Raw genomic sequence first — 18512 nt, 5'->3', positions numbered from 1 at the left:
TAAGTTGTTAAGTATGCAAATCAGTTGATTTTCAATGATTCGATAAATGAAAATCATATTAATTTCGGAGGAATGTCAACAAAAAAAAAACCTTATGAAATAATGGCTGAGTTCAGGATATAGCTAAATAAAATTAATAAATGGAGTAATAGAGAGATTTATGTTAAATGTGTAGAATAAAAAGAAAAAACGTAAACTTCGGCTGCATCGAAGTTAAAATACTCTTTATACGTGCATTTATATAGCATAAAAGAGTATAAACATATCTTTATTCTGATTTTGGTCGATCGGCTTGTATGGCAGCTATTTGCTATATTTTAGCGATTTGAACAATTTGTTAGGAGATTGTAGCGATGCTTTGGACAATAAGCCTTGAAAAACTTCGTGAAGATATCTTGTCAAACTAAAAAGTTTTCCATACGAGGGATTGAGTTTGATCGCTTTGTTTGTATGGCAACTATATGCTCTAGTAGTTCGATCTGAAGAATTTATTTGGAGATTCTTTGGATAAAAATCTGTGCCAAATTTCGTCAGGTTATCTCGTCAAATTAAAAAGTTTTCCTTACAGTCTTTTAGTTTGACCGATCGGTTTGTATGGCAGCTATATGCTATAGTGATTCGATAGCGGCGTTTCAAACAAATAAACAGCTGCTTATGCAGAAACGAAAGTATGCAAAATTTCAGATCGATATTTGAAAAACTGAGAAACGAACAGACAGACGGACATGGCTAAATCGACTCAGCTCGTCATGCCGATTATTTATAAATATATGTATTTTAAAGAGTCTCCAACACTTTCTGGGGTTGGCAAACTTAATTTAACCTGTTTAGGGCATAATGATACAAATATATCGATTATTTAATAACTAGTATAAATGTGAGATTATAAAAGATATCTATATTTAAATATTTTACTGAAACTATTAAGTAATACTACTTTATTTTAAAATAACTATTTTAATCATAAATATATTACTGTAAAGTCCCGTCAACAATATTATTAATTTTAGCTAGTCGATATAAAATTTATTTTTAAATTTCACTCTAAGCAATTTATTTAACAAAAAAGTCTGTCAATTTCAAAGTAAAAAGTCGTCAAAGCCTTGGAAAATTACAATTTAAACGATTAAATTAATTGATTAAATAAATTCCACCTACGATTGCGGCAAGATGGACTTTGTTAAGGGCAAGTAGTTCAGTAAATCTCGTGCGTTCTACTCTAAGCCAAAAGGTTCTCACAGTCGCACAGAAGTTGGTTACCAATTACCAGCTAATTCGTTTGAGAAAAGTTTTCTACAAACTATTAACTGTAAGGTGCGTTTCTTGTTCACTAAAAGAGTTTTGTTTTCAAGTTTCTTTACTAATTTTTAGCACAATTTCAAATTTGACCACGAAAATATTAATACGCTACTGAGTACACCTCTTAATTAAAACCACTATTTCACGAAAGGTCATTTTAAACATTTTGACAAGTTGCTAATACCTAGTTTACAATACTAAATTTTTGTGGCAAATCAAGTACTACGAGTAGATCTTTTGACTTGAAAATTTCAAAGTTATATTATTGATTTTAGTTAATGTTATTAGCTTATGTACTACAATACAAAAGTAGACTTACTGTAAATTAAAATATTTTATGCCTAATTAAAAATATATACGAATATTATTCAATATAAAATAAAATAAATAAATATAACATATAAATATCAAAAAATACATATAATAAATTTAAATAAAATATGGCAAAATTTATTTAAATAAATTTATAAATATAAGTACACGATTTTAAATTATATTATACACTTAAATAATTTGAAAATTTGTAAAAAAATGGATAGAAACATTTATTTTGATACATAATTTAGAAATCTTTTTATATATATTTGCTAAAGAAGATCCATATGCATATAAACATATAATTAGTTTAATAATTTAAATAAACCAAATAATAGTAAACAAATAATTATTTATTAAACAGTTGGCCAAATAATAAATAATATTGTTAAGAATTTTTGTTCAAATTACATAGATTACATAAAATACATAAAGAAAATTAAAAACTACGACCATAGATAGCAAAACAATACAAATACATACATCAAGTAATAGATGAAAAGTGAGAAACATGTCAGAAGGCGTCAGTAGGCAACGGTACATAATACAGCTACAACAAAATAGTTACCTGCATACAAACATACACTCAGAGAAATAAAAGTAGACACCAAATTACAATTAAATTCTTACAATACTAAACACACAATGCAAACATACAAAGGATATTGTTAAACGAACACAACGTATGAACGAAGAACGAGCGAATGAGCACGCGTGACAGCGTCAAATATACGATTTATTTTAGAGTACAACAAAAAATACAGTCAGTGGATGCTTTTTAGAGTTGTTTTTATAAATAAAAATGCTATTGTTTTTTATTTTAAATTTTTTTAATTAATTATATATTATAATCGTTTGCTTTATTTAAAAAATGAAATTAGAAATTGTTTGCTTATTAATTTAACTAAAAAATATGTATTTATATAATATGTATTTATATGTTTATAAAAAGAATATTCAGTGAGCGTAAACAAATTAGAAAGAGAGTGTGATAGTATGTGAGCGCAAATATGTAGAGCGAAACTAAAATCTAATAAATATTAAACGACAGTTAACATATTTAACCAATATATTGCAGTTTACTTAAGTTAAATATATCAGTTTTTTGTTTTATTTTATAATAGATTCACATAACTATTTGCAGAATTTCTTTTCGAATTTTTTATTTTTTACATAAAAAATATGCACACACAAAAATATAAATTTCAACAAAAATTATGCAATATTTACGCGTATACAATAGTGGGTGATAATATATATTTTTGATGAAAGTTCAAATCATTTTCAATTAGAGTTGCAAAGCAATCACATTTGTTGGTGGGTGACTGTTTACTTAACTGATTTTTTAAGGACACCGTGGCATTATGCTTTTTTGAGAGCACTGGAGAAATAAGTGAAATTTTTGGGGATGTGTTAAATTTAGAGTTTTTGTTTCGTAATTCATGTATAGTGTGGTGCGTGCATAACGGCACACCAAGTCATCACCCAACAAATGCGTAAGATATTTTTGTTTTAATTTTTCTTTTTACAAACTAATGTATTCTAATACTTTTGAATGCCAGTGTATTTCGCCGTTTCACTAATTCACATATTATTCTTTACTAGTTCATACTACTTTGAGCGCAACTGAATCACTTTGCTTAGCAGATTAAAATGTATTATATTATTTAAATTAATTATTGCATATTAAGTAAAAATATTAAACATTATATCTGTATGTATTTTTTAATCAGAATTAAAAACTAACTTAAAAATAGCGCACTTTTTTCAAAGTAATTTTTCTTTTAATTATTTTTGTAAGTATGTAATGGAATTCAATTTGAGATTACTAATGTTGACGCGCTTAGGTATTGGCAACAACAATAGGTGATAAGTATTGAAAAAAAGAGACTTATAAGAGATTATAAGGTTAGAAGAAAAAACATTTTTTTTTTGCAGCAATAAAAAATAATGAGCGTAAAATATACAAAACTACAAAATTTGGACAGACAAACATTGAAAGTTTTACATTAAATTGAGCAGACAGCAAGCAAAAACAAAATAAACGCTAATATGAAAACGGAATATTGATATTCTTTGACATTAGGTGAGTTTTGTTAACAAAAAGTTGTATAAGTTAAGAGAGCACATAAAATTTCACACGAAATGCAAAAAAAAAATATACGGGTTAAATGAGACAAGAGTGTGTCAACACTTCATAAGATGTTCCGGCACACGAACAGAAATATTGAGAAAAAATAAAAATAAATACGAGTACATATATTTTGTAATTAAGTTGTAATTTGTATATGATTGTGTGTAAGTGTATGAGCAATTTTTTCGAATTCAGTTTCGATTTGGAAAATGTGTTGTTTCGCATTAAATGTTATGAGAATGTTTGTAATGTTGTGTGATATTGCCTACTTTCACGAGAACTTTTTGTATATAAAAAAACTATTTTTTGCACTAAAATTTTATAACATTTGTTAAACGTACTAAATTTTTTTAGTGTATTTTTGTTACATGATTTAATTTTGAATGGAGGTATTTTAATTTACGTATATAGGTTTTATAAAATGTTGCCTATTCTTTAAGTGTAATTTTATAGTAATAATTATGTGTTGGAATTCTACATAGGGCAGACATTTTTTATTGTTTTAAAATTCGGGAATTGATTTTAAAATATTAATTTTAAAAGCATATATATTTTGTATATTCTTTAATGATTTAAATAGAGGTTTCACTGTGAGTTAGTGCAAGAATATACATAACCGGACAATTCCAAAAACTATAGGAGCATCAAATATTTACATTATTGAGCAACAATGAAAAAATATGTATTTCTTTGACTTTGTAGTAGCAATTCTCGTAGTTGGGAGAACGAAGCATTGCTTCTTTTGTAGCAACTGCCAAAATGTATGATTGTTAAAAAACAGCTGTTATAGACATTTCATTATTTTTCCGTCAGCCAACTGCTATTTTCAAATGCTCGTGATGTATACACATTTTAGCTCAAACGGCTGACATAATAATTTGTTTTCACTGCCAGTGATCTTCAATACTTGATAATAAATTTTTTTAGAAAGATGTACAGTTTGTTGGCGAATACAAATATTATACATAAATATTTTTATGGAAAAGTTACTCGGTACGGCAAAACTGTTTTCAGCGCTAATACAACTGCTTTTATAAAAAAGTTACAATTAAAATTATTGTATATTTAGAACCTCAAATAGGTAACTAAGAAGGTTAGAAACTGCTTATTAAACATTTCAAAACTAAATCATGCATTGTTAGATACGAAAAATCTTAAATTACAAAATACACTGAAAAAAAACAATCCAAACACAATTGAAGCAACTTTTCGAAGAATTTTGTATAAAGTACTATTATTAAAATTTATTTCGTTTCAAAATATATATAATTATATTCGCAAGACACTACGCTCCAATGAAACCAAATTTAAATTTTCGAATATTAGCAAATTATTTTTAATTCCTTCACAAAAGCAAATCTACAATGTTTTCCAGACGAAAGTTGATACTACTTTAAAAAAATATATGTTTCCGTCCCTATTATTTTTTTTTCAATTGTGGTTACTAATCCTATTGCAATTATTTTAAAAAAAACTTTCATGTAAAATTTGGAAATTTTAACGTTAAATTCGTTTACGGTTTCTACGAAATTTTAGTGTGAGTTTTTTTATATGTTTTTTTCTTTGCGACATTAAGCTAACATCGTTGCTACAATGCTAATTAATGTTATGCATGTTGTTGTTGCGAGAGCAATGACAGTTGTTGTTGCTGTTGTGATGGCAGTTGTTGCAGTTCTCGTTCCGGCTGTTCTCGTTGTGGTCATGAATTTAATGTAGTGTTTATGTGGCGAATCGGCCGCCGAATTATAACCGGCCGAATACAATAATGTCCCCAGATTATTATTAGCAGAATCGGACTCACCTCGTGTCGTTTTCATAACAATCGATGCTGGTGATGAGAAACCGATCACATTGTGCGCACGCAATTCGATGCGATAGTAGGTGTTGCCACTTAGATGCGACATCTCGTATGATGTGGTCTCGACAACGTCCTGCGAGACGCATTGATTTTCCAGTTCATGCCAAGTGCCGGCCATTTTTACGCCCTGCATTAGAGAAGAGAGGGTGAGTTAATAAATTCTAAAATTAATGGCGGCACTTCAAATATTTTATTGTAGTGTAACTTACTGGGCAGTATTTGATTTGATAGAAGTCGATGGGTTCACCATTGTCAGCTGGCACGCTCCATCTCAGCTCAAAGTGGTCGGAGTACGGCGACACTACAACGGGTTCTTCTTTGTCATTTTGCACCGGCGAATGCAGTGGCTTGGGCTCTTCGGGCGCTGAACGTCTGGGTGTTGACTGCTGTTGGTTTACGCCCCACATGCCCAAACCAACTTGATTGCGTGCCGCAAACCGGAATTGATAGGCTGTCTGTGGCTTAAGTCCTTCAACGATGTACGGTGAATCCGGTGACCAGGTGCGATTCAGTGCTGTCGACCAATCTGGGTTAATAGCCTCTTTGTATTGCACGCTATAAGCGGTGATGGGTAGACCGAGTTCCGTTGGTGGTCCGCGTATATCAAAGGTGATTGTTGTTGCGGTGAGCTGACGTGGTATCGCGGCGGCAACTAGGTCGGGCACACGTGCCTCTTTCAATTGCATATCATGCTCGGCGGTGCCATGTACATTTGTGGCAATGCATTTGTAAACCGAATAGTATTGGCGTGCCACAGGATGCACAATCAAATCGCTACGTGGTCCGGTGCCGATAATGACGAGATTCTTGTCGAAGTCATCCTTAAGTGGGCGTCCATTCCAGCGCCATTCGATTGTAGCATTTGGTATACCTTGCGCTAGACAACTAAGATTGGCTTTACGTTCTTCCCAGCTGAAAACTGGTGGCAGATCCTTCATGTGCGAAAAGTCTGGTGCAAATTCAACAGTTATGTGTCCGGTTTTGTAAGCGGTGTCGCCCTTATTGCGCGCAAGACACTGGTAAAGCCCATCGTCATTACGTGTGGTACTTGTAATGCGTAGCGTGCCTGAGCTTTCGCCGCGCTCCTCATCAAAATGTTGCTCTAAAGAGATGCGTTCATCATCGACTTGCAAGCCTGGTGCGTATTCTTCCTCGGTTCCCCAGCGTCTGAAGGTGACAGCGGGTGCGGGACGTCCTTTGGAACGGCAAGTGATAGCAATTTCTTTCTTACTCACGCCGGTTACATTGTAGAACTCGTAGATTTGTGGTCGCACCAGCACATTTAATTTAGTCTTCTTATCTACCACGCCTGCATCGTTCTTGGCAATGCAAGTGTAAGTGCCATAATCGTCTTGTGTAACTGAATTTATGGTGAGAAGACCGGTTTGCGGGTTCACTTGGAAGCGATCGGCGGTGGCGACATTCTGTTGAGCGGCATCCTTTATCCAAGAAATTTCTGGTACTGGCTTACCGGTTGCGGTACAATTTGCGGCAAACGGTTTACCTTCGACGGCCTCGAGTGTGGCTGGTAAGTGCGTTATGACCGGTCGTATGTAGACTTCGACGCGTATAGTGCGTTCAAGCAATTCACCAGTTTCAATTACAGCAGCACGGCAAGTATAAATACCATCATCAGATTCTTGCACATTACGTATGAGTAAACCGTGCGCTTCTACTACGTATTTATCACCGGTACGAATCTGTAAATAATGAATATATAACCATATTAGTGGGGATGGTTTTGGTGTAGATAATACAGAAGTTTAGAAGAATATTACGATTAAATTGTCGCTAGAACTCATACTAGAAGTGTTGAAATATAGTGATAAGTCTAGATTATAATTTCTAGAAGTCCATGTTTCTAATAAGCTTCAAAGGCGGAGTAATACCGAGTAAAATATTGTAGAAAACAAACAAATACAAGTATTAAAATTAATTTCTTTTAAGATATATTGTAATATATATGTATATAAGATTTGAAGCATAAGACCCTTATATGGAACAGATAAACTGATAAGGTTTCCATGTATTTTTAAGAGTTGGCCTCTTTTCAAGTTTCCTCAGTACGACGGGCCTAAAAATACCGACGGAGCGAAATATGTATTTAAGAACGTGTAGTGACTTCTGGTAAAGAAATATGTATAAGTATACGCGGACTAGTCCTTCAGTTCATGAGATATCCATCTGAAATTTTGCACGAATCTTTCTCTCCAAGAAGTTGCTCACTTGTCGGAACGGCCGATATCGGATTATTATAGCATCTAACTGCTACACAAACTGATCGATCAAGGTTAAGTTCTTGTACAAAATTTTTGTTTCGACGAGATATCTTAACGAAGTTTGATATGGAATATTGTCCAAAGAAACGGTACAATCTCCGAAGAAGTTGTTCAGATCGGATCATTATAGCGTAAAGCTGTCATACAAACTGATCTAGCAAAATCAAGTTCTTGTATGAAATCTTCTGTATTTGCGAAGGGTATTATCGCTTCAATACAATCGAAGTTATCGGTTTTTCTTGTTTTTTAGTTTTTCAAACTCTTAACTTAATATAAAATGCTCTTTCGAACTTAACTAACCTAAGAGTATCCATTATTACAACATAGACGCAGATTATGCTAGTTAATTTTGCTCTTCAAATGCAAATTTTCTGCATACTTCCTGTGGGAGTCAAAGTTTATGCATATATACTTAGAGTGTAAACACGAAATTACATAAAAACACTTAACAATTTCGTTAAGTTTCGTAAAAGTCTTATAAAAGCGCTCAGTGACAAGCTAAATTTCAATTTATGCAAACGACAATTTCATCTACATGTATGTACTATGTGTCTATATGTAAACTATGCGAAGTATTATATAATGTTATGCCGCAAGTGCTGTGTAAAAAAGTTGCAAGGTCTCAGCATTATTATTAAGAGCAAGAAATTTAAGTTTACTCAAGTTTTTGCAACACGCACTAACATACTAGCGATGGAGTGCAAAGTGAGCGTATAAGTATGTATGTGTGTGTGTGGTGGCGAAAACAACACAATATTTTAAAAATTGTGCCCCTTTGGCTTAACATTTCGCAAGCAAGATGCTGCTTACGACTACTCTTACAGCCACTACACATTCAATATATGTTCAAGCGTTTGGTTGTGCAGTTATTTGATCGTTGTTGTTGCATGTCATGGCATAGCATAACGTCTCTGCTGTCGTCGAAATTCCTAAGTAAATCATGAAGTTTTAATAACATCCTTATGCGCTACTTACCGGATCACCGTTGCGCAGCCAGTCTATGGTCGGATTGGGATCGGCCTTCACTTCACACTTGACAGTGTAGTCTTCGCCGAGTATGGGGTATTGATTCTCCGGAGCATTTGTCCATGTTATGGCGACTAAAAGTAGAAGAAGACAGAAAAAACATGAAAAGTGATGCCATGAGAAAATTCAGAAAATTTCAAAATTTGGAAAGAAGATGCAGCAGCAGCTAAGTATAAAAGCGCATAAGGAAGAAGCACACACACAGACAGAGTAAATGTAAAAGCGAAAACTTGGTAAAAAATAACGTGTGCAAAATACATTGAACACGCACAAACAGCGCCGACAATGAGTGCCCGGATTAGTATGTAGTGTGGCAGTTGTAAGAGCGCAGTCAGCGTAGCTGCTGGCGCTGGACATGCTGACGACGTCGCGCTCGTGGGTGTTGCTTAAACAGTCAAAGTCAAGTGAGCGCTTGAGCTACGGCTTGTTAGTTGTTAACACAAGCTGCAGTTGCCAGCATTTATTGTTGTTGCTTTTGGCATGTTTGCAATGCGAGCAGGATTTGAAAAGCATACAAAGTAAAGAAGTTAAACAAAAAATTAAAAGGAGTAAAAACCAAGAAAACACAGTAACTTCAGCTGCACTGAAGCTATGATACTCTTCACCGGTGGGTTTTTTATAGAATAAAAGGCTATAAAAAGCTCTGTATGGCAGTTAAATGTTATAGTAGTCCGATCTGATCAATCGATCAAGTTTACCGGAAATTATAGCGATGCTTTGGATAATAATCTGGGAAAAATTTCGTGAAGATATCTTGTCAAATAAATAAGTTTGCCATACAAGGACTTTAGTTTGATCGGTCAGTTTGTATGGCAGCTATATGCTATAGTTGTTCTATATCAGCGGTTCCGCCAAATGAGCAGCTTCTTGTGTAGAAAAGGAAGTGTGCAAAATTTTAGAACGATATCTCGATGAACTGACTAGTTCGCGTATATACATATACTTTGTAGGGTCTTCGACATTTTCGTTTGGATGTTACAAACATCGTAGCAAACTGAATACACCCTATTCAGGGTATAAAAAAAAATACTAAAAAAGAAAATTTAAAAAAAACCAAAAAGAAAAAAATCAAGTCGCAGAATCTCTGTTCGCAATGCGATTTTTAGTTGTCTTTATTTTTGGCTGAGCATTGCAAAAGCACTTACAATACTTGTAATTTCTGTGTCGTTCCTGCAATTTGTGCAATCTTTACACAAGACTACATTCTTCTTTTTGCACATTGCGTTGTAGTGCCACACAGCGACTTGTTTGATGATTGTTCCTTTAGTTGGCCTGTCCGTCGGGTGCAATTGGAAAGCACATTGCAAAGCCACTTGCCGGTCACCGGTGGCTGCCTGCTAGCGACCGGTCGTTGCACCAACACGCTTGTTGGTTGTGATAACAAGCTAAAATGTTGAGATTATTTGCCACATTTCTTCTTTTTGTGTTCTTTTTTTATTTTTCACTCGGCTATTTGTTCGTTGGTTTCTTTTGTGTTCTGAGTAGTTGTCATTGCAAAGTGCAAATAACAAAATGCTTTATCAAAATGGCTGTTTGATGGTTGTTTTTTGTTGTTGTTCTTGCTCGTGCCACTCTCGGTGTGGCTGATGGCAGCTATTTTCTAAAAGCCAGTCGTCTTAAGGTGGCGACACGCCACACATAATATAAACACGTGTGTATATACCTAACATATATATTACACATCTGTGTACATACCTAAATACATGCATATGTATGTACCAGTATTGTTGCGCGTATATAATCTTCTTCATGCAGCCATTTTCCTGCATCAATTCCATGTTTTTAGTTTGTTTGTCTGTGTGCAACATCTACTCTGCTGCAATTTGTCTATCTTATCACAGCATATTACCGACACTTCTGCTCATTCACTCATACAAAAGCATATGTAAATATCTATGTATGCGTTCAAATTGCTTTGTGTAGGCAGTTGGATAAGTACTTTGTTGGCATTGTGTAGATAAGTCCATTCTAAGGCGGTAATTTGATTGAGTTATTCCCTTACATATAGTTACATGTGTGCGGAAGGCTCAACAGCATGTAAAGGCAGGATTTTAATTTTATGTTTAGTAGGTATGTCTACTTAAGGATTTAATATAATATAATGGCAGGTAATTTGCATTAAGTTGTAAATGAAAGTACTACTAATGATTGGTAAAGCTTTCAAATAATCATTAAGGTTTCGATAGATTTATTAAGCTTTCGTTAAGATTTCCATAGTTTCGTTAAGTTTTTGAGATTTTAGTTAAGTATTTAAATCTGTATTACGCAGTAAGTGAACGTGCTAGTTAAATTTTTAAATAAGCGTTAAAGCCTTGCTCAATTTTCAAAAACATGCGATAAGTTTTCAAAAATTTTTATAAAGGCTTTTTAAGGTTTCATTGAGTTTTATGAAGCCTTTTAGGTTTCAAAAACTTATGCAAAACTTTTTTAATATTTCGTTAAGTTTCAGAAATTTAGAAACTAATTTTTTTGTTATTTTTTCTAGGAACAGTAATAATTTTCTTAGCAAAATTTTAATTACATGGTATTTAAAAGTAGTACTAAACTTAAGTACAGGTTTTAAGTAATAAAGTTTTATAACTGTCGCTGGGTTTTAAAGTTTTAATAATAACCTTTGATAAACATTTTTTAGGTTTAGTTTAGTTTTCTGAAGTTATTTTAAGATGTAAAAACTTTTTAGTTATTTCGTTCAGCTATCTGAAGTTTCTTTAAGTTTTTGATAATGTGTTTTTAGGTTTCATTGAGTTTTAGGAAGTTTTTTCCAGATTTCAAACAGTATGCTAAACTTTTTCAATGTATCGGTAAGCTTTAAAGAGTTTCGTTAAGTTTGTGTAAGCTTCATTAATAATTTAATTTTAATTTAAACTTTAATTTATTCTCTGTGCCCTTTTTCTGAAAATCTTAAACCTTTTCAGCTCTTCAGAAACGCTACGGTTCTTCGTTAAGTTTGCCTGCTTCAATTTTTTTCAGCAATTTGTAAGTAACTTTGCTAAATTAACTTTTTAGTACCAGCCTATTTTACTAAACCTATTGATTTGTCCTATTAACTTTTGTTTCAACAATCATCGACGATTACTTGGAATTTTGAAGTCTCCAAAACCGCTTTCAACTGCTTTCTCGCCATTAAGCAGGCGATACACAAACAATTTGCAGCCAAAAACGCAAAAGTTTTGCTCAGCTGAAATTGACTAGTCATTGTGAGAATTTATCTTTTCAATTTGTAAAACTTGTACATACTTATTGGATTTCTATGTTACATATTGGAACATTTGCACAAACTCTTGTACTCCTTTGATTTCGCAGCTCTGGCTTAGGTCTGTGTTTGTGCTTTGCATTTTCATTGCACTTGGCTTTGTTTTCGTGTTTAGTTGCAATTTTTTAGTAGTGGGTGGCATGTTTAAAATTTTTGGCAATTTTTTTGTTACAATAAAATTTCCAATTTGATTTTATCATTGCTGAATCGTACGGATTTCTAAGTGCCCAAGCTTTTTCTACTCCTCTCTGTTCTCTCTCTTTCTGTGTGGAGCCACAAGCTGTAGGTTTGTTTGCTTGTTTGTTTTTATTTTTGCTTTCCTGCTTGCTACCATTTGCTTTTCCTGGCATTTCAATACAAGTTATTGCCCAAAAAGCGACACTCGATAACAAAATAAAAGTGAGTGTAGGAAACGAGCAAAGTTTTGGCAGTACTGGATCAGTATTGCTGCAGGAAGTGTGTGTGCAATGTTCCAACTCGCTGCTGTGGAGCTTTTGGTTGTTGAACATTTCTGCATTTAGTTGTTCCCTGATCCATTAAGGCGGCCAGCAACAATAATTGGACAGTGGAAGAAAGTCATAAAAGCACAAATAAATGCATTGATTGTGCCCTTTGCTGCCAACTGACCTTTGGCGCAGAAATTGAAGCATATATATAGTATCGAATTATATATTTAGTATATGTATATATATTTATTTATTTGTATATATGCGCTAGTCTCTGTCAGACTCCGCTGTGAGTACGCGCGTCGTTTGCGACAAGGCACTTAAATTTGCACCGCAATGTCGCATTCGCTGTCGGTATGTGGCAAGCATTGTTGTTGTGCATGTCAGCAATGCCAGCGCCGAACCAGAGCCGCAGCCACAGTTACCACCAGCGCATTCACTTTGTTATGCAGACGCGCTGTTTGCAGTTTCGTTAAGTTTCTATTGTTATTTATGTATATTATTGCTGTTGTTGCTATTATTGTTTGGCTGCTTGTTTGCTATTAGTTTTGTTTGCTTCGATGCGGTTGCCGGCAAATGCCTGTATACGTGTGTGCAGTTGTGCTTGCTGAGATGAGTGTCTTGGCGTTGTCATCCGGCAGGCAAGTGTAGAAGCACACATTCGGGCGCATTAAGGCTTAAACGTGTGTTGCACGCTCTTTAAAGGCGTTGTCTACCCGATTCGTGCAATCCGTGCACAATAGCCTAACGTTCTTGCTGCCAAAGCACACGTAAAGCATCATCATCGAAACAACAACAAAAACGCGGTTGTTGCAATGACAGGAAGTGTGTGTAGCAATGGGAGTTATTGCCAAGGATATGTGATACTACGCTTATATGCATATCTATACATGTTTGTGTTGATGTTTGTCTTTTAACTTGAACTTTCTTAGCAAACTGTTTCCTTTTGTTGCTGTTCATTGCTGCCTAACGTTCGCTGCAAGTTAGCTTTAGCAAAGCAAATATGATAAATCTTCGCTAGGCAGCTTACGCAGAGTGAGTCAGCAGTACTACAGCCCCATAGCAGACGGCTGAGTGCAGCATACAAACTATACTAAAGTAGAGTATGTATTTGCCATTTGAACGTTTGGCTCTTAAAATGCCAAATATTTTTGATAAAATAACTTGCTAATTTTTTGAATTTGTCAATCGAGAAATCTTTCAGGTTTCTCGAACTTTCAGTTCAAGCATAAACTTGCATTTGAGCTTTCATCAGAACAAAAATTAAGTGAAAGCTTTTATGCTTTCTAATGTTTTAAATCAATGCAGTTTAAAATTTCAGATACACATTCAAGTACTTGCTTGGAATAAAATCTACCATGATTGAGTTTTCATTTGAGCTTTAATAAGCATTAAATTTTAGTGAAATTTTACCTGATATATGAAGCTTGATTTCTAAATTGTGATTTTTTAAACATTTGCTTGAAATAATATCTATCAAGAAAAAATTGTAAATTGAGCTTTCATTAGAACAAAACTTTAAAAAAACTTTTAGAATGTTTGATGCTTAAATTTTAGACTCAATTTTAAACATTTGCTTGTATTAATAACGTTAAGCCAAAGCTTTCTTATGAGCTTTCATCAGAGTTAAACTATTATGTCATATGTTTAGATTTCATGTTCTGTATTAAACATTTCCTTGGAATATTTGAGCTTTCAGCAGAACTAAAATTTAGGGAAAGCTTTATGATGTATGACGATTTAATCTCAGATTCAGCTTCAAAAATTTGCTTAGAATAATATCTCTAAAAGCAAAGCTTTCAGTTGAGCTTTCATATGAATTAAAGTTTAGTGAAAGCTTTAATAATTTTTTCTTTATACAGACATAAAAACCTTCAAGCTGCTGTCAAGATTAAAGTGAAATCCACTCAACAATATAACAATCAGAACTTTTTAATAGTCAATAAATACAGATATTATACAATTTCCACACATTTCATCATTTCTTTTAAGTACACTAATTAGCTCTCTGACTTATTCGAATTCTCTTTCAGTCGGCGTATAAACATTTTGTGTGAGTGAGTTCCTATTTAATTGGACTTAAGATATACATATTATATATAAAACCCATCCTTAAAACATTGCTGCGTATGTTGCTGCGACAATTTCTGGTACAGCCATAAAATATCAAGACTACTTCGTATCAATGCCTGTTTTGCTCTCTCGCTTGATTTCAATGTGTATCCCTCAGTGCTAGTTTTTGCAGCTCGCGACGGTTCATTCTTGTGTCTCGTTTTTTGTTAGTCTCATTCCTGCCTCTCCCTGCTACTTATCCACTTTTTCTTTAATATTATATACTGTTTCGTTGCATTTTATTTGCATCGCTAATATATTTTTCCATCATATGGTCCTAACATATATGCTTTAGATTACATTTTCGAATTGGCATGAAATTCTATGTGCAATTTATTGGCACTGAGTCATCTATTTGCGAATGTTCTTTACACAAAGCGTCTTGTCGTATTGGCTTTGGATTCTCCTAACTCCCTTCCTTTTTTGCTAAGGCTGGATTTCTTTTTGCATTCTGCTTACTTCTAGCCTATGTGTGCTTATTGTGCTTATCTCATGCATGTATGCGCAAGACATTTAGCTGTCTGTATTTTATTTTCATTGAAAAGTTGTAAATTCAGTTTGTTTGTTATTTGGATTGGTCAATTATCTGACACAAAGTGGAAGGAAGTTTCGTATTTTGTGCTTTCATGCATTTTGCTATATTTTCTATTTACCCAGTTCCTCGTGGACATCTGATGGCGTTTTCAGTACACAAAGATCAATTTAATGTGATTTATAATTTTGTTGCAATTTCAGCTTATTATTGACAAATTGAATTGACATTTGCTTGCTTGTACGGAAAAAGTAAGATAGATGTCCAAAATAATGGAGTTTCAAATAAAATTTGGCATGCATGAGCTTAAGATCTCCTGAAACCTTAATTCTTATGCGGTTAGGTTATTCCGGGTTTTTAAGGGAAGCTATTATTATTAAAAAATTTTTGATTACGCTTTGGGGTCGTGAAAACATAACTTAAATGTTAGAGAATTTCTCGTCGTAGCTAAAGTCGGTTTCAAGATGGAAAGGGAGGGAGGGGTGATCGGTGATATTTTTTATCGGGAGCCCGGTGCTCTGCAACAATTTTTTGCAAATTTTTTTCTTTAGCAATTCACTACAATTGTCTAGGGAAAGGAATGAGGGCTTATAATTGTAAGTGTAAGTAATGGGAGCTTCTTATGTCACCCAGATACACAAAAGCTAAATATAATTGATAAAGCAATATTTTAGCAGTTAAATAATAATAATTCTAATAGCTATATTTCCTTATTCTATGCTGCGTTGTAGTTTAAATTGCGCCTAATTGTAAGCTACATGCTTAAAATACAATATATGGTATTTGCAAACGAAAAATTATGCCTAACTTTAGAGTACTAATCGGTGTGTGAGAAGAGAGAGAGGAAGGTTAAAAAGAATATATTATATAATATATTTTTATATAATAAGGGGTTAACAATGTTAATATTGCAAAAAAAACAAATACATGTCTATAACTCCTGGAACGACCTTATACATTAACCACATAACTAATATGCGCCATATGGTATGTTAAATAACATTATTTAGTGGTTATATATTTTAAGAAATACCATAAATCCTTCTATGTAAAAATTATTTTACATGCTTTTATGCAATTATATTTATTTTCATTCGTTAAAAATACCTTTAACAACATATTTTATTTCTTTGTAGCACACAATATTTCTAAATTACTTTGTAAAAGCAATTAGAACATTTCACCGGCAAATTTCAGCAACAAATTTATATAAATTCCATTTCTAATTTACTTACAAAAGACATTGCGAGCGAATTTCTACAATTCAAAATTTAACTTCAATTACATTCCCGTTAAAATTGCTTAATTTTTCTGATTTTAAACTTTCTTTCATTCATTTATTCAAACCAAATATTTTGTCTGTCTCTTTTCTTTTTTGTGCAAAACAAAAGCAATAGAAAATTCAATTAAAACGAACTCAATGAAGTCTTCTTTACTTATAATTTATATCATTTACAGTTATCATGTACGACAAATTCATAATGACAGCACAAAGTTTTAGCAATTTAATAAAATCATTTTTATGACACAAAGGACCTTAAGTGAACAAAGATGTGTATTATCTTCTACACAAAAACGATTTCAAATGCACACACTTAAATTTGAATAAATATAAAAATACTTTATGTGGCATTTACAGTTTTCATTGCTTTTCGAGCTTGTTTGAAACTTGATTTAATTACAAAGCAGTACAGTTATTTCAAAAAGAAAAGGGACAATTGCAATAAAAGGAATATTTCTACTCGTAGGAGCACTGTAGTCGAAAAATGTGTGCCTAGTGCATTAAAAAACATTCTATTTTTATGTTAATTTTGTTGAGATAGTAAATATTCTAAACAAAGGTTGTTAAAATCATTTTAAAAAATAAATGAAATTTTTTGAAAGAGGTGCCATATATTTAAAAAAATATGTACAAAAAAATTCCCAAAAATTTAATTCATACAATTAGACGAGCTTTCAAATATAAACTTACTAAGTCACTTATTTAAAAAAAGAATTAAGTTTTCGTGATTGAAATTTATTTTGTAGATGTCTTTAATTGAATATATTTATTAAAGGAGTCGAAAAAATTTTATTCATACAATTAGACGAGCTTCTATGTGAAAGCTTACTATGTCACTTATTGCAAACAAGTCAGTTAAATTTTCATAATAAAAGTGTATTTTGCAGATTTTTGTACTTTTTATGTTAAGGAAGAGTTGCCATATATTTAAAAAATGTAAAAAAATGTTGCCGCATCCATACAGATATCTGAGATATACAAACAGATATCTGAGATATCAAAAAAATTTCTTTATACAGTTAGTCGAGCTTTCACATAGAAGCTTATTTAAAAAAAAAAAGTTTATTGCATATAAAAGCTTACCAATAATTTCAATTAAGTCCAGTAATTTACAATAATTTTTTGGAGTAGTGAAAAGTGAGTGGAGTGAAAACTCTACACACATAAATTTAGTTTGATTCCGCGCCATTGAATACCGAATCAAATATATATAGTTATATAATATTATAATATATGTACATATGTATATGGATACGAAGTGAGCTTTCAAAAGTTGATTTAAAAGCTTAAAAGCTGAACAAAAACGACTGTAAAATTGAAGATAATATTTAATAGGGTGACCAAAAATGCAAAATATAATATAATTGCAATAACAAAATATTCCTAACAAAATTCATTGCTTTAACGACACTAAAAAAGTTCTACCAAATATCACATCAAAAAGTTTTGCTTACCATAAATTTTATAGAAATTTTAATTATTTTCAGAATTATATGGGTACACAACTTTTTGTTGGTTTTTTAGGTGCAATACTGTAACTTAATGGCATATCAAGCAATTATTTTTCCACTTGATGACATCATACATATAATTCCTTTTTTGATGAAGCAGCAGTACAATGAAAATATTCTGGTACCCAAGTATTTTGGTTTGTTTTTTTACTTTAGTAAATATGCGCATATTATGTGTGTACGTGTGTGTTAGCTTAACAAAATCGGTTTTCATCAAACAATTCATATTTGCAGCATATTCTCTATGGATGATTGGTAAGTAAATACATATGTACACATATACTTATATATATAGATTATAGTTTTCTATGCAAGCGCAAACCATTTATTTGGTATTTATTTTCCGAAAATTCTTGCAATGGCTCCCCATAGCAGACTGTTTGCACCTAGTTATTTATTTTTTTGCTGGAACTGTGTTGTTGTGGTTGTTTAATATGCATAAATGTGTGCAATTTGGCAAAACTA

General features: G+C 32.6%; 1 protein-coding gene across 8 annotated transcripts in view; it reads right to left on the bottom strand.

Annotated features, from left to right (window-relative positions):
- Window positions 1-18512, bottom strand: part of Fas2 (fasciclin 2) — a 226722-nt gene that overhangs the window by 11323 nt on the left and 196887 nt on the right. For all 8 annotated transcript variants that reach the window (XM_036371145.2, XM_036371147.2, XM_070110270.1 and 5 more), the window contains 3 exons: window positions 8861-8985; window positions 5816-7306; window positions 5550-5733 (listed from right to left, as the gene is read on the bottom strand). In XM_036371145.2, the coding sequence (XP_036227038.1) occupies window positions 5550-5733; window positions 5816-7306; window positions 8861-8985 (1800 nt within the window). The remainder of the gene's footprint in view (window positions 1-5549; window positions 5734-5815; window positions 7307-8860; window positions 8986-18512) is intronic.

The sequence above is a fragment of the Bactrocera oleae genome, chromosome 5, assembly GCF_042242935.1.
Source record: "Bactrocera oleae isolate idBacOlea1 chromosome 5, idBacOlea1, whole genome shotgun sequence".
In the NCBI taxonomy this organism is placed as follows: Eukaryota; Metazoa; Arthropoda; class Insecta; order Diptera; family Tephritidae; genus Bactrocera; species Bactrocera oleae.
The sequence above is the reverse complement of the archived record's forward strand: the minus strand, read 5'-3'. Positions and strand labels throughout refer to the sequence as shown.